Below are 22,223 nucleotides of genomic sequence, written 5' to 3'. Positions count from 1 at the left end.
TAATTCTAGATATCTTTAGATCTGTAAGAAGCTTCCCAGAATTCTTTTTCTCATCCTTTTTTGTTCTGAAGCCCGCACTCATTAGCCTAAGCTTAATCAACTCTTTAAAACAATTAAAATATCTCTTAAACAATATGGTGATTATTACTGGAAGGAAGTAAAAAAAAAAAAAGAGCTTTTTCACCTCTGTGTTACTGTCAAGGCACTTAAATTATTAAGACTGCTGATGTGCCACTTCTTTCTCTGTTGCCAAGAGCAAATATCTTAGTTTCTTTGAGATTATGGCAAATCATTATTGCTATGCTTATTATAAGATAAAATCAGCATCTTCAGAGTTATCAGCTAGGTAATTGTTTTAGCCAGGAAAATTTTCAAGCTGTAATTTCTGCAGTTGACGAATGGAAATAAAAATGTAGAACTAAATTTATTGGCAGGAACTGGGAAACATAATGACTTTGTGACAAAATGAATATGTTTGTCATAATGAAACAGTTGTTATTCCCCAAATCACTTAATTCTAAATAAATGAATAAGCATTCTCTGCTCTGTTTTCTGACTGCAACTAAACTTGCTCATAAGTGGTTTTTTTATCAGGAGAAGCTGTTAAAAACAAAGTGCACAAGTAATGAAAATGCAGGTGATTTTGACACTGCTGAGTTCTGTAGGTTTGTGGTTTATGAATAGTTATTGTTTAGCCTGGTCTGTATATTCAGGAATGCTTCAAAGTGTTTCAGGGAAGAGCTGAAATTGTAAAAGATGCTGAGTTTATTTTTCATACCTCCTCAGAGGCATAGCTGTCAGTTTACTTCAAAAAGCTTCTGTCAGTAACTTTTAACTGAGGAGCAGCTCACAGGGTCAACGTAACAGAATTTAATTGCAGTTTCCTAATTTTTATTTATGTTTTGACTTGGTTGATATGTGATATCAATCTCTAAAAGCCTCTCTGTAAACTTTGAACTGATCTTTAAACATTGAGAAGTTTGATTTCTTTAATGCTACCTTTAGATCTCTTGTGTATTAATTTTCTGTTTATTTCAATATGTAAGAGACTTTCAAATAGTGTTTATAGGTGTTCCATAATTTTAACACAAATTGCTACCAGCACAATAGTGAGAAATTTAGAGACAGCAAGTATTTAGATATTAAACCTGTACATTTTCCGGTTCCTTGAAAAAAGATATGTTTCTAGAGACTAGCTGGAGCCTTTCTGTAAAGTAAATTTACTCCTGTCTGCAATGAGGCTCGTACTAAGTGTTCCACTTGGGTGCTCAGTGTTTCTCAGTAAGTCAGAATCAACATGGGGACTTCATTGCATAATAAGTGGAAAGAGCACACAGGTTTTAAAGAGGTGGTGTTTGTTGAGCAAGAGTCTGAGAACTGACAAAACTGTCAAGAGGAAAGAGTGAATTTGTGTGCTGCAAGTCTTTCTGATGCAACAGTTTTTATTCCCAGTGAAAAATTTTTCATTTGCATTAGTAGGAAATAATTCTTAATTACAAACTCCTATTAGCTCCTGGTATTTTAAAAGCAATCTACTTTATTGATAGGAGCTAATCTCAGATGTTTAGGGAGATGTGTTTCATCTAAAGTGTTGCTTCAGGACTGTCACTGCCACCTAATTTTAGTCATAAAGGACAAAGCAGATATATTAGCACAAATCTACACCTTCACATGGGGCTTTTTAAACTTCTGGACTACAAAATTTGGTAGTCAATTGCTTCTGTCAGTTGTGCTGTGTTGTGAGTTCCTAGGGGTCTGTAGCAGCAACTGCAGCTGCTTTCACTTGTACAGCTCTGCTCCTAGGCTTGCGAAAGGTGAGTGTCAGGGGGTTTGTCTGTGATCCTGGGGTAGGTTAGTTCCCTAGTTACGGGGGAGGGTGGAGTACTTAAAGGAGTACTTAAATAAGATGTGTGCAGTTCCGTCAGGTCAAATGAAATTAGTCATTTCTTTAAATGTTCAGTGAAGTACGTGTTACAGCTGAATCAGGTACTGGCCCTGTAGCAGGCAGGTTTTTGTGGCAATCATTTACATACCGGTCCCCCTTGCCCTGACAAGTACATTTGGTCAGTAATGTGAAAAATGCGTATTTTATGACTGGCTTTTTGCAAATATTAAAATGAATATTATATGTGTTGTGTTAGAAAGTAACGCTGTATTAATTCTCTTCAGTAGTGTGTTAAATATAGTTTTAGGTTATAAAAATTGTTAAAATAGAAACTATGCTATGTAGGATACTTTTTTTAAAGAAAGGATTTGCAGTGAGATAGCAGCCACAGGACACCTAAATCTTTCAGAGAAAAAGAATTCATTGCTCCCTTATCAGAAGAAACGAACTTCTTTCTGCCTCGAAGGCGCTGTTAGGATTAGGAGGAAGAAGTTGACGATGACCAGACAGAATCCTGTGTTTGAATGGAGTTTATGCATCGTGTATGAGGTGTATGAATACGCAACAGGCTGTTGTTTTTAAGGGTTAATCCTTTTTTAACGAGTGTCCTTTTTCGGTCTTGTGATGCCCAGTAAAAGGTACCCGGACGTCCGTAACTCTTTGTTTTTATTGTCTCATATTGTTTTAATTCAAATTGTCTAAATTATTATTACTCTAATTGTATTACTATTTTTATAACTATTTTATTACCATTAAATATTTGAAAATTTAAAAAAAACAAGTGATTGGTGGTTTTCACAGTAATAACCTCCTAGTCCAGCAAAGCAAGGAGGTTCATAGGGATGTTGATGTTTGTGGGTCGCCAACTTATCAGCTGGTGAAAGGACAGGACCTTGAAGCTGAAGGAGGACAGTCAAAACGTTTCCTCACAACAGAGCGGTGGCAGTGAATGCATCAATCAGAGATTGCCTTTAACGGTCGTGTATGATGTTATTCCTTTGGGCTCAGAAAGGTCAGGGAGCTCCTGGGCTGTGCATGTGCTGCAGAAGCTCAGATAACTGAGTACACATCGGGTATATCGTGGCTTTAGTCTGTAAACACAGGACAGACCCTCAGCTTGTCTGAGAGCTGAGGGAACAACCCTCAAACAGTATGTGATGTCCCACTGCCAAAATATTTATTTCCCAGAACTTGGGTTTACTAGTAAAAAAATATAGCCATGAAGACAGTGGTGTAGACAATTAATAGTTATTTAGTCCCAAATGAGCCAGTGGTCTCCTGGTCTCATTTTGATCACTTTCTAATATGAATTTGAATGAATTTGAGACAGCAGTTCCAGCACTGGTGTGTGTACACAATATGATAATTGAGTAGGGAACTATATCAAGCAGCTGTGGCTATTGTGTGAAATAGAGGGCAAACATTTTTCCCTAAAGAGTATAAAGAATAGCTTTTCTTCCTGTGGTCTGTAAGGTAGGATAATTGTTTTATTGCCTGTGAAGAGCAAAATGAGACTTGTCAGGAGCAGCTGACAGCATTTTTCATAATATATTTTGTGTTTATTTCATCATTACATGCATAACTATGTTTTCATTACCTTTACTTTTGTATTTTTTTCAGTTTTGGAAGGTAGATGAGAGACCATGGTAGGTACTTGTTTTAGAAACAGAAATAATTAGTTTTGGTTTTCCTTCACCAAGATGCCTCCAGTGTTACTGTTATGCAAATTACTTGCTGGGTGTGCTGGTGGGACTTGCTTTTAAGGTATACTTTGCTTTTTTTCTGTTTGACACTTACTTGAATCTTTTGAAATGTCTTTTGCTTGACTTGCTCACTTTATTCTGTGGACTTTAACAGATAATTTATGGATGTGTGTCCCAACCATTGTTTACAGATGTACGGGCTGGCTTAGGTTTAGACTTTCCCTGAATCTATTGTACTCCCAGTCTTAGTGACATAATTTTCAAGAAACACTGCCAGAGGCTATACTCCTTTTAGAAAAGCAAGCCATTGAAAGCTCTTTTGCTCCTCTTCTGCTCTGAAGGTTTGGTCATAATTGGTTCAAAAACTTCAGTCAAAACCTGGTGCCAGATAGGAGGTGATGCCTTGGCCTGGTGCTGACAAGTGTATACCATTGACTTCCTTATTTGTTGAAGGTTCCTCTCCTTTGCATAGATTTCCAGTGCAAAGCTTGCTTCATGGTATGTGTGTGTGCATGAAATGATAAGATCATTTTTGCTGAAGTACTTGCCTAAAATCTATAAACCCCTTTTAAATCAAGAGAATGGGAAACATTACAAATCCAGTTCCAATAACAGTTACAAATACAGTTCCAAGTAACAATTAGTAAACCAAATTATATAGGAACCTGGAGCCCGTTGAGGGGTAGCCTGATGTGTGAGCAAGGGATGTCTGACCTGAATTTTCTAGGTGGCCAACAAACTATAGGTAGTGAAATTCTGATTCTGACTCCTTTGCCTCCTGCTGTGGACTTCTTCAGTCATTGTGTTGTTTATACACTCAACGTTGGAATATTTTCTGGTATTTTTCTTTACAAGTCTTGATCGTACATGGGCACAGTGTCTTTATTTTAATTATTCATTCCCACTGGACTAATTAACTTGCAGTTTGAGCCTAAATTTAGTAAAATTTCATTGTGATATGTGTTTGAGAAATAAAAAAAAATGTAATTTTTGTGAGGTTGAACAATGAAAACTGAAAGAATTGAGATCTGGGAAATTGATAGCCTTGGTTTGTTTTTAGTCGGGAGAGCTGAAGTGTTCCATAGATAATAGCACATTTGTGTTGCCTCATGATCCCCTGCAATAATGGTTTTAAAACATATTTTTTAAGAAGCAGCAATTTTCTGGTTCACATCTGCAAATTGCTAGGGCTTACTTCTATATCTGTTCTCTATTTGGAGGACAAAACATAATTTAGTTAGTTAAGGTTTGATTTTTAATTTTGAGTCCTTTTTGAGGAGGAGGGGAAATAGCTTAGTTTTTCATTGCATCATCTCTTCTGGCATCCCAAGAGCTGAAGTGACTTCAGTTCTTTAGTCTTCAGTAACTGGCCCTATAAAGTAGTTTGGGTGTTTCTTGTCTTTAGGGAAGAATTTGAAAGCACAAGAGTGAATGTCTAGTTTCAGAAGATAACTTGTACAAATTTTCTTCATGAATTCTACCTTGAAGTTATCCTTAACTACTTCAGTTTCTGTAAATTTTCTTAACAGCCTGATAAGTTCTTGTGTAGCTGAATTTTTTAACTGATCATGTTTCTTAAATATGTATATTCTCAAATTCCTTAGGTACTGCTTATTTATATCTTATTTCTAATACACATTGCAGGGGACAAACAACAAATGATGTAGAAGTCTGATTGCTATAAGCTCTTCTGAGGTATTAAACTGTAGTTCATGTGTGAGCTCAACATTGGAGAAGTCCAGAAGAAAGCCAGAACTTCTGATTTAGTGAGAATTTCTATAGGAAAATAAGTCTCTTGCTTCTTGTGCTGAATCAAGAACACTTCCCAGATTGGGATGTGCTCACTAAGCTGCTACAGTTGAGCTCCACCATTTAAGACATGAATGTTACTAAACTGATCCCCAGGACCTGTGTTCACTTTGTAAAGCTTTTCAGTAATTAAAACATATCTGGAAATGAAACTCCAGTCTCTGAATCCTTGGAGTGTTGAACAAGCTTCTGACATCTGCAGTATTTGAGGCACATTCTTGGAACTCTTTTTTGCATTAGCATTCATAGACCGTATAAAGAACTAGGTGAAAGAAAAGAAAGGGGAAAGTCTTTTCCAGACTGCATAAAACATTCTGGAGCACTACTGTGTTTTAGGTTGGTATTCAAGTGAGACTGTCTTTGCACATGTGACTTTTTATTGCTTTTTCAGAGCCAATCTCACTTGTTAAACCCTGGATTGTTTTTCCAACAGCTAATTTGGATCAGTCTGTTAAATAACGCTTTGTCCTGTGTCCATGTCCTTGGCATCAGAGTGCCTTAAGTGGGTTTTGGGGTTCTTTTTTATTGATTCCTTTTCTTTTCTTCGTCTTTTGAGATAAAGCCTTAGCTCCTTTCCATCAGTTTTTCTTTGGCATACTTCTATCAGCAGTTCAGAGATAAAAGGAAACTGCCTTCACTTGAGCTTAAGTTCCTTAGGTTTGAAAAGGAGCCATTTAGATTTATTGTGCATTGTCTAGATAGTGGTCTCCAAAGTGTGGTGTGTACAAGACAATTCACTGGGATACAGGAAGGAAATCTTTTTGTACAATTACTAAATGTTTATATCATCTTTATTGTGTTCCTTTTAAAATTTCTATTTCTGTGTTTTACAATCACAGAATTGAGGTTGGACAAGACCTTTAAGATCAACCTGTCACTAGTACATCTCTGTAGATTTTAATTAAATAAATTTTGTAGAAGGTACATGCTTAAAATACTTATTGCTGGTAGGGATATGTGGTTAAAACATTTTGGAGACTGCTAGTCTGGGAAAGGCATAGCAGAGCTCTAGGAGAAAGCAGCTCATGGCATACACATTATGGCATCCACAGCCTATGGGCAGGTTGTCCAAGCTGTGGGTAGGAGCATTTGTCTTATCAGGTTCAGTGGGGGGTTATGTGTCTTGTGACTATGGGAAGTAACTAGGGAGAGGAAATCTCAATGTCAAGATTGAAAGAGCAAAATAAAAGGCTTATGTTGAACATCTGCCCCCAGATAATTGTGGCAGTTCCAGACCTTATTTTAGGTTCAAGCATGTCTCTCCTTCAGCAACAAAAGTTTCCATGCCGTACCTGTATTTGCCACTGGTACCATATAAACAAGCTGCTAAGCTGACTGCAGCATGCCAGTGGGACAATTACAGCTGCTTGCAGGTGTAAACAAACTGAGGAATAGCAGCCCTTTGCTTAAGAAATGTTACTGTAGCATGTGTGTAACAGCTAAGTGAGTAGTAAGGTTTCTTCCTAGCTATTAAAAAGAGACTTACTCTACAGTGAGAACAATTTTTTTATTATGCAAGACATGCAGTAGGAAAAAACCAAATTCTCACTTCAGTAATCTTTAAAACCCAAAAAATTAGCCTGAACTTCAGTGTCTTCATAGGACCACCTCTTGAAATACAAGTCCAGTTCTCAGAGGTTTGAAAATAAAGTTAATCCTGACAAATCATCTATGATCTGTAATGCTTATCAGCTAAAAATTCAAGAAGCTGAAGTCCTGCCATTAGGTTGCAACCGCCTTATGCAGCACTGTAGGCTGGGGTAAGAGGGACTGGAAAGATGCCTGGTGGAAAAGGCCTTAGTGGTGCTGGTCAACAGCAGGTGAAAATGAGCCAGAGTTTGCCCAGGTGGTCAAGAAGGCCAGTGGCACCTGGCCTGTGTCAGCAGTAGTGTGGCCAGCAGGACCAGGGCAGTGATTGTCCCCCTGTACTTCACCAGTGGTGAGGCCACACCTTGAGTGTGTGGGCCCCTCATTAAAATAAAGATGTTGAGGTGTTGGAGCAAGTACACAGAAGGGCAGTGGAGTTGATGAAGAATGTAGAGCATAATTCCTATGAGGAGCAGCTGAGAGAACTGGGCTTGTTCAGTCTGCAGAAAAGAAGGCTGAAGGAAGACCTTCTAACTCTCTAAAACTGCATGAAAAGAGGTTGTGGCAAGGTGGTTGTTGGTCTCTTCTCCAAGACAACCTGTGACAGGACAAAGGGACGTGTACTCAAGTTGTGCCAGGGAGGTTCAGGCTGGATATCAGGAAAACTTTCTTCACTGAAAGAGTGGTTAAGTGCTGCCCAGGGAGGTGGTGGAGTCACCATCCCTGAAAGTGTTCAAAAGCAAGTAGACATGGCACTTTGCAGTATGATTTAGTGGGCATGGTGGTATTTAGTTGAAGACTTGTTATCTTGGCAATCATTTCCAATCCTTATGATTCTGTAAGAAAACTGTCCAAGTTACTGGCCATAATGCAGATTAATTCTTTATGTGAAGACTTCAGTACCCATCTAGCAGAACTACTGAAGTATAGATACTTTTTTAAAGAACTTCAGTAGAGCATTTTTACTGACTTTATAATTCATAAGTCTAAGTAATTTGTTTCATGGAATTGAATATAAATAGTTGGAGCTACAGAACTGGGAGATTTGTAATAACTTCTTTTTTCCCCGGTAAGATTGTAATTAATCTGCTACATGGGAGCAAATAATATTCACAGCTTTAAAATAAATGACACAAAATGAGTGCCTGTTTTCATGTCCTGCAAATGCTTGTGAGGCCATAGTGACACCACTTCCAACATTTTGTGATAACAAGATGCACCAAAATTTCCATTTCAGTGTTTCTGTGCTGAAAGTTTATCTCTTCAGAATGGCATATGGTTATGTTAGTCATTCATGCCAGAAGGAGAAATCTTGAAAGACTGTCCTGATCAACAGATGAGTTTGTGATTGCTCTTCTCCAAAGAGAACTGCTTTGTAAATTGCCAGGGAAGAGACCTTGTTCTATAAGATATGATGCAGAGACAGCGAACTCATAGAATATCTTTGTTGAATTCATGTGACTTAAAAAGTTCTCAGCACCCTATTATTTATGTATTGTTATGTGTATGGCAGGCAACCCAAAGTTATCTTGATGAATGTCCTGAGGATGAAAATAGGAAGAAAATACACACAGGCGCAACCTAAAACTGGTGTTAATTTTTCTGATGCTGGCAAGCTGCAGTCAGATCAAGCACCCTCATCATCTGCTGCCAGCGTAAAGATATGGCAGATTTTAAACCCTACTCTCCAAAGCCTTTTTCTGTCTAAAAGGTATGTTGTCTTTGCCTCATGTCACTTAACAAAATAATTTTCCTTGCAGTTATTTCTTCATGAGAAAGTGTTCTTTATTGTCCCACAGTTTCCTTCTTCATGACTGTATTTTATCTCACTTCACTGAATTCACTTGTACCTGGTTCCTTTTGATAATCATTGAGAGAGTTGTGCCAGGCATACTTTGTTTTTTCTGATCAAATGGCTTCTAGATGGTCCTGTACTGTCAAGACCAATTAATTATGGTTTAGCCATTGGATTCTCAAATGTTTGCCTTTTTTTTTTATTCTCATGAAAAGAATACACTTGAATTTAACTGCTGCACTTTTCTAAGAGGAGATACCAAGGTGTTTCACTGTTACTGCTTTGACTACTCATGAAAATGGGAAAACTGGCATAAATGATCAGAAGAAAAGCACATCAAGTCTAGTATCTTCTTTGCAGCCCTGCAAGCAGTGGTCAATTGTAGATGTTCAGGGAAAAGTATGGCTAGAGTGAATACTTTATTCTCTGGATTTTCTGTTGAGCTTCTGATGACAAACAGTTTAGGGGCTTCCTTTATTGGAGGTTACATCTAGTCTACATGTTCTTCAGTATTAAAGACAAAATTTCTAAGTTGTATCTCTTAATTTTTTATCCCCTGTTGGTCTCTGCAATCATGTCTGGAAGATTGATGAAAAGCAAATTTACATCTTAGTGCAAAAGGAGTGCTCTTCAGACATCACAGCATCTGTGCTGGAGTGTGCTCTGTGGATGAACACAGACAATAGGAGAATTATGCAGTCAATACCCAAAAGGCAGTGTTGTTCAAAACACGTTCAAAAAGGCCATAGTCTTACAACCTAATCCAAAGTAAATTGCAATGGAAATGGTAGCATTTAAATCCCAGTCTGAGAAAGGAAGTGGATATGGGCTATGCAAGAAGCTGGCTGCCATGACATTGTATGAAGTTAAGTTGAGCTGCTCTGCCACATCATGTGCGTGTTCAAGTAGGAATTGCATCTTTATATTTCTGCTTGGCTTATTTTTGATGCTTGTCTGTTTTAACACCTGGAGGTATTTTTCTGGGTTTTGCAATACTGTAGAGTGCCATCTCATGTTTGAGGAGTGAATAAAATCTAATGCTACCTTTTGTGTGCATGCTACTTTTCTACCTGTTCACTAAGTGCTTTAGAAAACGTGCTCTGTTTTACTGGAGGCTTCGTGTTCACAGGAAAATCAAGATTGTTTGTTCCAGAGTTCTGACAAATATGTACAGATACTGCATGAAAGCTGTTTAGAGAGAAATTTTTACCGGTTTTTAAACTGCAGGATATGTTAGAGGCAATGCAGTGTGCATAGAGTCTGGCTAAGGTAAAATTACATGGCTAGTTTTCTTACCTTTTGTGTTTACCTGCTTTCCTCGTACTTTATTGGAATTTTGTTTTTTCCCTCTAAGGGACTTAAAATATTGATGTTTAATTATCTAGCCTCTAGGATACATGAATTTATCAAGAAGCTTGTTTCTTTAGATTGCAGTGCAGTACTTATGATTTACTGTTATATGTATGGCAGGCAACCCAAAGTTATCTTGACGAACGTCCTGAGTACGAAAATTGGAAGAAAGTACATAGACAGCCACGTAATAATTGATGCAAATTTACCTGCTGCAGACAAATTGCAATCGGGTCAACTACCCTCATCAGCTGTTGCCAGCCTACAGACATGTCAAATATTAAGTTCTCCTCATGAAAATTCTTTTCTTTCTGAAAGGTATGTTACTCACTGCTGATTTTGCCAGTCTTCCTGAAATGACATAACTTCCCAATGGAAAAGAATTTCCCTGAAACAACTTTTGTTCTACTCTTTTCTTGAATCAGGAGATCAGTTTCCTGAGTGCAAATTAACATGCTTCTCCACTGAGCCATTTTAACATTGCATTTGTTCTGGTTTGCTGGACCTGGTTTTAAAAGGCTACTTTTCTTTCGTAGAAGGAATTTCTGTTTGCAGTGCATCACTGCTTTGATTTGGGAAGAAACACAAATAACTCTAACATGTCTAAGTTGGTTTTGTGTCCAGAACCAAAATCTTGCTTTCTTGTTGGTGTTGCTGTGTTCTAGTATGATTTCAAATAACTTTTGCAAAATATCTCCAAATTCCTCTCCGTGATAATTAATTTCTTTTCACATTAACCCACTGGTGGTGTCAGTATTCCTAACAGGGTGGCTTTGGTTAAGGGCTATGTGTGTCCTCCTACTACTTAACACCAACTTTTCATCTTTTCTTCCTATATTTAGGTTGACTGAGCATCACGGTAATGTTTGACATATAAAACTAGCAGAAATCAGGTATTAGAATTAGATAACACCTGTTTTGGTCTAAGGTGGCAGTTGCATTCAAAGTAAGCTGCCTCTGTTTGTCTGTTATGGCTACAACAGCAAATTTTCCACAGGGAAAAATAGCAGGAAACTCAGAGGAAGACAGTAGAAAGATGAAGAAAAGAATGATGTGGGTTTTGTTTTTGGTTTTTTTTTTTTTTTTTTAGTAATTAAAAGTTCCCAGGTTAAAATTGAAAAAAAGTCAGTCATATTCCTCATTCTGATGCATCAACATCTTACAGAACTGAAATTATTAGCAGTTCTTTTTCCTATTGAGTTGTCCAGTGCTGCTTAAATTAATCTGACAAAGCTGCAATTTAAATGAGATTTAGAGAGAACAGTTTATTAGGCTGTCTCATTTTAAAGTATCATATATTTTACTAATAGTTTTCTGTGACTTAAGACTAGCTGAAGTGTGGGGTGTTTGTTTGCTGTGAGTTTAGGTTTTTGGGTTTTGGATTTTTTTGTTTTGTTTTATTGCAAAAGACTAATTTTTTAGTATCTGCTTTTTTAGCTTTGTAAAGTTTGGATGATGGGAGGTAGTGGTTTTTTGGAGAGGAAAACATGAACTGTTGTATTTAACGCTCTAAATCTGAGGGTATATCTTTTGTATTTTTCCTGGCTCATATCTGGAGCACAATATCATATATTAAGCACAATAATGGTTTGAGCTAGTAATTTTTAGTAGTTGTGAACTCAACTTGCTTTTGATTTGGAGTGGTTCATTGTTTGAATGATTAATATTCTGTACCTGTTGCATGGTTTTTCTAATGTATTGTGTAAAAAGCTTCTTATCAGGGACCAGCATTGGGATGACTTTTCACCCTTCCCCAGTCACTAGCACTTTAGTGCAATTTTTAATAGATACCATATAGGAAATGGAGAATTGAGGGGTTATTTCGACAAAGTCATGGCTTGATCCTGGTCACCTGTCTGTAAGTCAAGCCAGTGCATTACATACACTCGGCACTGATTCCTTGGGGGTCTCTTCTTTGGAGGAGAATAATAAAAGCTTCCCCCTTGGAAGTGTTATGCGTATATATGCGCATGATCATACAGAGAGTCTTTTGTACCATCAGAGTAGCCAGAATGCATGCTTTGTATTGCTGAAAATTGTGCTAGTTTTGTACTATGGAAATTTCAGATCAAGTTAAAGAATTTATTTAGTGGTAATTTATTACCACCCTGTTCTGTGTGTCATCAGAACAGGGTGGTAATAAATTAACTTATCTCTACCAGCTAGAACTTACTGCCGGCTCCCCCTTTCCATTCTTGCACTTTGTATTACAGAATTGGTGGATTGTTGTTGCTTTACTGTAACCCAGTGTGAAATGCACTTATTTCAGTGAGCACTGGCCTGTCAGTATAACTAATGATTTTGAGGTAGGTTTTAAATGTAAAGAAACCCAGGGTTTTAAAGTGTTTATAGTGTTTGTTTCTCCTGGATGTTAAGAAGACTTTACAATATGTGTTGCCATAGCTTATAGGTGGTGCATAAATCTGTTAAGGGGTGCATTTTAAACTGCGTTATCAGCAAAGCTGGCATTGAAAATAAAATGTGCAGAATTTATGTATAAAGCAAATATGTTTAGGAAAATCTGTTAGCAGAAACAGGCCTATTCAGGTGCTTTCTGTTTTTAAAATCCCTGAATTGTGATATTAGTGTAAAACAAATGCTGAAAAACACTTGATGGTTTTGTATGGTGTTTTAAGACAGTCAACTGTATACTGCTGTTATGCATAGAAATATTTTAGTTGAGAGAGAAGTGTGGGTTCCAAAATCAAGTTTTCTATAGTGACCTGCCTAGTCTGTGTAAGACTGTCTTGTTCCATATACAGAATGAACAATAGCACTTACTGGAAACTACTTCTGTATCTGGTCCAATTTATGATTCTTTATGAATGGAAAGATTATCAGTAATTTTTTTCCAAGTGCTCATCACTGTAGTATTGGAGCACTTTGTCTGTACAGAATTCCCAAACAGCACTGATACTCCAATTTACAGATAAATCACTAAAGACGAGTCACCTGTTTGAAAAGTGTTCAACAGTTTTGTCTGGTTAGAGATGTCAAGAATGTTTTTTGCCATGGTGGATGATGATTTTTAGGAGTTGAAGCTTGGCTGTCAGTGATATCAGGCATTGTGATGATCACTTAGCTGTTTGAAAATTTGAGACCACAACATTGAGTTGAACACATTATAAAATGATAAACACAAAATCCATTTGGATTAAGTACTGTAATTCTTTTCTGTTTCTTTCTTTCAATGTCTATCCGTCTCCACCACCCTTGAAGTTACTGTTTCAGGCCCTTTTGAGCAGGAATTTTTATTTCAAATAATTCCACATTTCAGGATCTTACTCAATGGATTCTATCTCCAGTTCTGAATCTAAGTTAAAAATATAGTGCACACTCACAGTATTTGTTCCAAAGGCAATGATACTCAACTGACTGTTCTCTCTTTTTTTTCTTGTGTTCTTGTTGCAATCATTCCTTAAAGCAAAATAATATTTCATTGTCTGATCTCAAGCATGTCAGATTTTCATACTGTGCTTTTTAGAAGTGTCTGTAATGTTAGAGTATCTGTGTATTGCCACAACTGGACTGAATTAATTTGTGTTTCATTTGGCAAGGTCCACGCGTTTATGGGAGAGACAGAAGTTTGAAGTCTGATCAACTCTTGTTTCTGTTGGGATTTTTATTCAGTATTATTTCAAAATTAAAGATAAGTCATAGTTAATATTATTTACAGATCTGAACGTTGCCTGAGAAAGACAGATGATGAACTGTGTAAATTGAGCAAGGCTTCTAAGGAACCAGAAAAAATTAATGCTGTCACTTTGAGAAGACGAGAGCTGCAGAAGAAAGGTTTGTAGCTAGCAGTCATCTGATAGTTAAGTATCAATTTTGGAGATTGTTGGGATATTTTCCTTTTGTAATCTAGTATTGTGAGGAGAGCACAGAAATAAATTGAGGTGTTGCACGCAGTGTATGTGTTTCCTCAGAACACATTTTTTTTTTACAGATACAGTAAAAATATATCAAATGCCTGGTTTTAAATAGGAATGAAACTGTGGTCAATCAAATCTGTGGAAGAAAAATGAGACTGAGTGCAGCCTCACTGCAGTGTTGTAATCTTGATTTTCCAAAAAAGTCTTATTATAAAGAATGTAATCCATTAAGAATGCTCAAATAGTTTGTGAATCCTGCTAAAATATTCATGCTAGATGATATTTATTTTAACTGCTGAAGAATTTTGACCTCTATGCACATTCTCTAGGAATAATGTGCTGACTTTTTATGCTGGCTACTAATATTTGCAGATTAGAACAGGAAATTGAGAATATTGCATTTGGCAGAAGGTGAAGAAAGACTGTGGAGTATAAAGTGCTAAATCTTGTTTGGAAGGGAGTTATGAATTTGGTTATACCCTTGACTAATTATGCAAAAATAATAATAATTTGGGGGAATATGTTTTGGCAGCCATATACAATTAAAAAAGGAAAACTTACTGTGAAGAACTTATTATACCTGTTTCCATGCCTTTTATATAAGACATAAACAATATGAAGAAATGTGTTGGTATTTAAGAATAATATGTTAAATAACTTTTTTTTTTTACACAGAAAACAAGCACTGTGGTGAACTGGAGAAGACGAGCAAACGCATGAACAGTGCTACTCTTAGTCAGAAGGAATCAGGCTCTTTTGATTCTGAGATAAGGAAAAGAAGATATAGTGGCCATATTTCTGATGATTGTAATGCACACATTCCACAAAAGTCACTTGCATTCTCTGTAAGTTTCACTTAATTTTAGCACACATTCACACATAATAACATAGCAGCAGTCAGCAACATCCCAAATAAAAGGATTATGCCATAAATAGGATTTATCATACAGGTATATTAGCAGGTATTACCCGTTGAGGTAAAGTAATTCAGTGATGCATCACAAGGAGTTAATAAATGTTCTTCTGTCCACATCATCACATTCTGCTTATTGTAGCAAAAAGGTTGAGGAAGATGAATGACAGTGTTTCCTTCAGACAGGAGCATAGATTCAAACAGTTTAGAAAATAAGGCATCTAGCTACTTAAGTGAAGATTCTTTCAGAGATGATCTAGAATTAGGGACTAATTAGGGGCATTAACAGCAAAACTGCCAAATACACCTGAGGTTATTGAAATCTTGCAGATGTCATCTTTTTGCTTCCTCCTTAGTCTATTGTACTTTTCCCTGAAGTTTTGTTCTTACCCATGATTAGGATTTGAAAAAACCCCAAAATAAGACGGAAGGAATCAGTCAAGTATGAAGTGTGATTTGTATTCAAGCATTTGAATATAAACAATAAAGACATGTCTATAGCCTTCTGATTTAAACGCTACAGAGACAGTTATCAAACCTGTAAAACCCAGTTGACTAAGTCACACTTTTGGAAAGTAAGGAAAGCATTGATTATTGGCCTCTCCATGTCTGACACTGACAGAGCTGCTAAAAATCAGAAATAGTTCCTTGTTCAGTTTGAATAGGGGTCACTGTAGCCTTTTAAAAGGTTGTCCCTCATGCTTTTATGTAATAATACTCTTTGGAATATGAGGGGGGAAGAAATTATCCTGAATTGAGCATTAAATGTCACTGTGTTAAGCTATAATTATTTTTTCTAGCACATAGCTAATATCGGTGATCAGTGAACTGAACCATCTAGAAATGTCAAGTAATAAACTTACAAACTGTCTCTGATTCCTGTTTCTAGGAAGAGAAAAGTTTGAGTTCAGCTCAGTCTCCCGGCTGCAGAATACCCTGTGAGGATGGACAAGATCACAGATCTAATCCTATTCTGGTGTCAGACTGTCCAGCAGAGAGAGACTCTAAAGGCACTTCCACCCACAACCACTTAAGGCCTGCTCACAGCCACACAGAGGACTCTGCCTCAGAGTCTGCTTCCAGAAATGTGTCGAAGGAACAGCTTTCTGCCACCAGTGGGGATGTGGCACAAGTTGGTACGATCAGGAAATTAAAGATTGACAAATCAGAGTACCTGAGCAAGCTGCGGAACAGAATCTTCAGGGGTAATCAGCAACTTGTTTCCATTGACCCAAGTATGTACTGTGTCTGTGCTGATGACAATTTCTGGTGGTACGCTTAGCTACTAGAACTTGAGCATAACTGGCTAGTTGAGACAGAGGGAACAAACTGAAGACTGTCAGACCATCTGTTGTTTTTAATGCATTGTGCAGGTTAGAGACCAGTGCCTAGTGTCAGGATCCTGTGTCTGAGAAACAGGATGGACGGCAAGATTCTCAAATTCCGATCCTCTTTTTTCAGCTGATTTCGTAGCTATGGAAAACTCAAGCTTTTACTTTTTAAAACTGAGAAAAGTGACTCTCTTCTTTGAAGCAGCTGTACTGTGTCCTGTTTCATTTAATAGCCATATAATTTTGAGGATCTGGTATAAAAGCTGTTTGTAAAGATACAGAGCACTACTTGTTGCCTACAATTCTATGCATGCAGATCTTGACTGGTTTGAGCAGTGCACTTTGATATCACGTACTGCAAGTCAGAATTCGTTACTTGTCTGAAATCCACAAGGAATTAAATATTCACAAGTCTCTAATTTGTAGTATATGTACACTTCTTTTTTCCTTTTTAGTTATCCTTTCCAGTGATGATGATGATGGACCTTCTGAACCACGATGCACAGAGCTGATGAAGGATAATATCACTGAAAATAAAGAAACACACCAGCAGTCTGACTTGTGTTTCTCAGCCAAGCAATTAGAAGACAAGACAAAAAGTCACACAGAGCAGGTAGTCCAGTTTTTGGCCAATGTATTGTTATGCCAATTTATTTCTGTAATGTTTGTTACAGAAAATGATTGTTTATTATTGTCCCAGCCACAAGCAGAAGCTGCAGGAATTTATTTCACAGATAGAATACTGGACAGTCTTCAGAGGATTTCTCTGGTTCTGAAGCTTGGGTGTTTTTGCTACGCACAATGTATTTCCTATTTGACAATAAACATTTGGAAATATTTGATTTCAGAAAACAGGAAGATGCCATAGTAACCAGAGGTAGAAACAGACATGATAAAGATACATCTGTGAATTTGTTTCCACACACTGTTGCACATTGGTCATAGTTTTTTTTTGTCATCCGATCCTCTATTGTAATTCAAGGCTTAGAGAAGTTGCAGGATCTTTACTGACAGCAGGCAGAGATAAGGTGAAGTTCCCTTTCCTGTCAGACTAGCTGTAGAACTTGAATCTAAAAGTAGCCATAAAGGTTGTTTGCCCCATTTTGGACTTGATTAGCCTTTGGCTGCTTGCTTTGACCTGGATATGGGTTATCTCTCTAATCCTGAAACAAGTCAGAAGAGCCATTGCTGCCTCTTCTCACAGGTGAGTCAATTCAATCATAAGCACTGAATTGGATCCTGAAGCTCTGCCATGAAAAGGGTATTATTTTGTTGCTCTGTTGTTTGAGTTTTTACTAATTTAGAACCAAGTCAAGAGTGCAGATTGTGTCTTGGTAATGGATGTGAAGCAAGGTACTGCTAGACCCTTAAGGAAATTGTCAGTAATTAATGTAATAGCACTTAGAGCTTTTTCATATTATTTTTTTTTTTTTATATGGAAGCTGGCTTTGGGAGTCAACTCTTACAACCATGAAGAAAGGTGTTCCTGAAGTTACAAGATTTTCATATCTAACAAATACAATTTTTTTTCCAGTTTTTAACAAAATCAATTGAAGATAAATATCCTCTCAGCTTACCTTCTGGAAGCACACCTGAAAAGCAGACAAACCTGGCACTGGATGTTGAATTTGATAGACTACACATTGGGAAATTTAAGTGTTTATCAACAGGTCCTGCTAGGGTAAGTTGTTCTATTATGCTATTTTGTGTATATTTAAAAATACAAAATTCTTGTTATACAAAGTCAGTGGTACTTAGTGTGGAAGCACAAAGGTTTTATTACTATTGCATTAAATTCCTTTGGCTAAACAATGGAGTATGTGGCCTTGTGCATTTGGATTTGGGTCAGTAGAAAAGCTAACTGTGATTTGCTGTGGCCACAGTTTTCACATGTAAAGGTTCTGTATAAATGCTGTACTGGAACACAAGTCATACTGAGGAAGTTTTTAATGAATTCTAACAGAAAACAAGGGCCATATTAATGGCCAATTAATGTCACCTTATTTTAAGACCAATTACTTTACTCAGAAATAGTAGTTGTGTTCTAATAAAGTAATTCGTAATGATCAGAGTTCAGATATATACTATGATCTTACCTTTTAAACAGAAAATTGCTTGCTTTGTGGCTTCAGAGAGCATAAAAAAATACTAAAAGCTTTAGTGTGTAGCCAATAAGCTACTCACAGGGTGTAGAAATATAAGTGAAGATGTTCTTTAAATGGAGCACCAGCTCCAGGAGTTTTGACAGGTCTTTGGCCAGGTTCTTTCTGTATATTGCCACTGAAAAAGCATATCTTTTGCCTTCAGTAAGACATTTTGAAATCTTGGATTGTAATAACAATTTCAGCATCTCACAAAACAGAAGTTACAAAAACATTTCATGAAAATTTTCTAAATGAATAGGCAAAAATAATTTGAAGGATGAGTTGAAATAAATGTAGGATCAATGCTCTTAAGTGTGAAGTAGAAATTTTCCTTGGGAAACACAACTTTGTGCCTACTGTGGTGCCACAGGGGAAACCTCCTTTGTTGATATGTATAACCTTTTGTCAAAGTGACAGTAAAGCATTTTTCATTTAGCAAAGTCTCTTTAACATAGAAGCAGTGCAGGTGGAATCTTTAAAGGCCTTTAATTCAAAGATTAACATAAAGAAATACCAGCATAAAGCTGAACCACTTCTATCAGGTCCTTACTGCAAGCAGTGCATCTGACAGCTTCTCACAGATTGCTTTGCCTCCTTCTTTCCCAAGTGTTCATCTTTTCTTTTTATGAAACACGTAGGCAATTCTGCAACTTTGTGCTTATTTCTCAGTGCCTTTCATCTCTGAAAATTTCTTGCTGTCATTTAGGTTCTGCAATGCCTTTAAGAATGTTTTTTAGGTGATATAGGCAATGTGAAGTCTCAAACTTCACAAAGCATATTTGACTTCAGCTTAATGGTGTTTTCCAAACTGAATGATTGTATTATATTATTTTCAGTTTATTTCACTGTAAGGAAAGATGTGCAGATATTTAAAAATTCATTTATTGTTTTAATAAATTTGTAAAATGCAAACTAATTTATATTTTTTTAAATCTTATTTCAGTTTACAATGAAAAATATTGTGATCCCATTTCAGGGTAAGAGAATTTTCTTTAGCCTTTTCTTAACTGTATCTTTATAGTATTGCATTAAAACACTAAGTATGTATTTCTGTTATCAATAATTTATAATCTTTCACAAAGATATTAGATAGTTTAATTTTTTGTTTTTCAGTAAATAAAAGTTTAGGGGTCTATAGTGTACGCATTAACAACTTAGCACCTTCTTGTACTTTTAAGGTGAATTTGTAGTTTCCATGGCATGCCTCCCATATTTCTGCATATTTTAGGTGTTGAACTATAGTAAATATGACTATGCTTATTTTTGACGTGAAACACTGAACTTTTAAAATTAGCATTTTAGATCCTTAGGTTTACAAAAATTTATGAGTAGACTAAAGCTAAGAGAAATTGAACAATGGATTTGCATTCAGTTGCTTTTCCAAGATAATGTGTGGTAGGAAAATGTTTATGAGCAGTTTTAAGTTGACTTAAAGCAAATAGGAATTAATGATTTGCAGTATTCTTTTTTCCATAGTTGTAGGTATTAACTGTGGTTATTTTGACAAAAAAAAAATTTTTTTTTTTAGGAAGAATCCTGCGTGCAGGTGTTTAGATTTTTGTGTTACAGTTTGCTAGCTTTGTTTTACACAGCTTGATGTAGCTGACTTAAATATTGAATTCTCAGTATATTATGTAATGCAAGGAATAAAATCTATAAATACTGTGTTAATACACTCCAGTCATACCTCTCAGCATGTAATGACTGTGACATGTACCACTCTATCTATGGCTGTTAAAAGCAAGGTTTTTTTGAATTCTGTTTTCTACAGTGTCTCTTAAGAGCATTCAGCTTACACTGGATACACTGGATCTGAGAAGATTTGGCTGGTGGAAAAGTGGTGATGGCTGTTCTTCAACAATTATTTTTCTTTGGTTGTCTGTGGATTATGTAGAAAAGATTGAAACCCAGATGGGAAAGTTAGTTACCAGCCAGCCATGTGAGTAATTGCTTTCCTTAAGTGCAATGAAAAGGTCATGTCAGGAAAACAGCTGTGTTTTTTGAATGCAGAGGAAAGCCTATAGTGTTTTAAAGATCACAGAATCAGAAAATACACTGAGTTGGAAAGATCAGTGAGTCCAGCTCCTGGCCATGCTCAGCACCATCCCCAAGAATCACACCGTGTGCCTGACAGCATTGCCAAATGCTCCTTGAACTCAGTCAGGCTGGTGCTCAGACCACTTCCCAGGCAAGCCTGTTCCAGTGCTCAGCCACCCTCTGGGTGAAGAGCCTTTTTCTAATATCCAATCTAACCCTCCCCTGATAGAACTTCAGGCTATTCCTGTGGGTCCTGTCCCTGGTCACCACAGAGAAGAGATCAGTGTCTGCCCCTCCTCTTCCCTTCATGAGGAAGTTGTAACTGCAGTGAGGTCTCTCCTCAGTTTCCCCTTCTGCAGACTGATCAAGCCAAGTGATCTCAGCTGCTTCTTGTATGACTTCCCCTTGAGACCCCTTACCATCTTTGTACTTTGGCCTTCCTCTGGATGCTCTCTACTAGCTTAATGTCATTTTTATATTGTGATGCCCAAAATTTGCATACATGTACTCAAGGTGAGGCTGTACCAGTGTAGATAAGTTGGTTACTTCTGCATTTCTAAAATGCTTCACTGTACTTTTATTTGGAAGAAAAAACACTAATCTTATGTGATTTGAAACCACTGCTACTTAATAAAAAGACATCAAAGCAACTTAATTGTAGTCTCTGTCAGAAGGCCTTCTGAAACTAGACTTGAGTGCAATAAAAATATATGGATGTGTTAAATATCCTTACTCTTGAATATTGTCTATGCTATACAAAAGGCTTGGCAAGTAAAGATTGACTTGACCTTTGACAAGACTGCAGTGAGCCATTGATTATTATTGAAGAAAATTTCCACAAAAGGCCAAATGGGCTGTTTAGTCTTAGGGTATTATGGACTCATTGTATTTGGTTTTCCAGCATGAAGCTCTGTAAAAAATAGAACATGCTCAGTAAAAAATAGAGCATAACTTTGGCTCACACATTGAGTGGCACAATACTACAAGGTATTTTCATAGATGCAACAAAAATAGTCACCACCTGTATGAAGAAAAATTATGAGTAATGGCAGCTTTAGATAAGGAGTACAAGTAGTTTGGAGTAAAATATTGAATAAAATTTTAGCAGAGAGCTCCCTTTAGTTGATGCAAGTTTATTGGAGCTGCTGGTCCTTTTGTAGACACAGTTCCCAGTGAAATGAGTGGAATTGTGAGTATGAAGATGCAAGGCATCTTTTAGTATTAGGTTTCTTTACATCAGGAATTTTTATTAAATTTCTGTTTGATTTGTTTTATACCTTTTAATTTTACATAGTAATGTGAATGTTTTGAAGTGTTTTAAGAGACTTGATGAAAAAATCATTGTGGAAATGGTTACTATGATTCTACTTTGCTGCAAATATATTTGGAAGATATATTGTGGTGAATCTGACAGCTTGAGAGGGGTCAGAGTAGTTTCTCAGCCAGAGGAGTTAGAAAGGACTTTAATAAGAAGACAGTCTATTTTCATGGCATGACCAGACAAGTGCACTTATCAGCAAAGTATTTAAATGTGATTGGTTCTCCTTATGCCCTTAACCCTTTCTTTGCCCATACTACTTCTTCCCTGAATTACCTGAATGTCTCTCTTTGCTGCCTTTAGGTCTTTCCTTAAACAATCCTTTGGGATTCCTGTGCAATCCCAAAATACTTTTCCCCTGCATCCCATCATGTGTGCTGTACACCTCAGCAGCAGCCCCCTTTCAGTCCAAAAAGTGCTCTGGCATTGACTTATTGTGGTGGGTTTTGGGTCTGAACCCTTGGGCTGGAAGTCTC

At 36.9% G+C, this 22,223-nt stretch overlaps 1 protein-coding gene across 6 annotated transcripts in view; it reads left to right on the top strand.

The window, feature by feature from the left end:
• The window catches only part of SENP7 (SUMO specific peptidase 7), a 44,708-nt gene that overhangs the window by 6,534 nt on the left and 15,951 nt on the right, over positions 1-22,223 (top strand). For 4 of the 6 annotated variants that reach the window (XM_018920169.3, XM_018920167.3, XM_050970043.1 and 1 more), the window contains 9 exons: positions 8,498-8,695; positions 10,250-10,447; positions 13,806-13,921; positions 14,680-14,849; positions 15,807-16,152; positions 16,704-16,861; positions 17,783-17,929; positions 19,336-19,369; positions 20,164-20,331. In XM_018920169.3, the coding sequence (XP_018775714.3) occupies positions 8,498-8,695; positions 10,250-10,447; positions 13,806-13,921; positions 14,680-14,849; positions 15,807-16,152; positions 16,704-16,861; positions 17,783-17,929; positions 19,336-19,369; positions 20,164-20,331 (1,535 nt within the window). The remainder of the gene's footprint in view (positions 1-8,497; positions 8,696-10,249; positions 10,448-13,805; positions 13,922-14,679; positions 14,850-15,806; positions 16,153-16,703; positions 16,862-17,782; positions 17,930-19,335; positions 19,370-20,163; positions 20,332-22,223) is intronic. The other 2 variants (XM_030234723.2, XM_018920173.3) reach the window with 2 other exon arrangements.

This window comes from Serinus canaria, chromosome 1 (genome assembly GCF_022539315.1).
Source record: "Serinus canaria isolate serCan28SL12 chromosome 1, serCan2020, whole genome shotgun sequence".
Lineage (NCBI taxonomy): Eukaryota > Metazoa > Chordata > Aves > Passeriformes > Fringillidae > Serinus > Serinus canaria.
The sequence above is the reverse complement of the archived record's forward strand: the minus strand, read 5'-3'. Positions and strand labels throughout refer to the sequence as shown.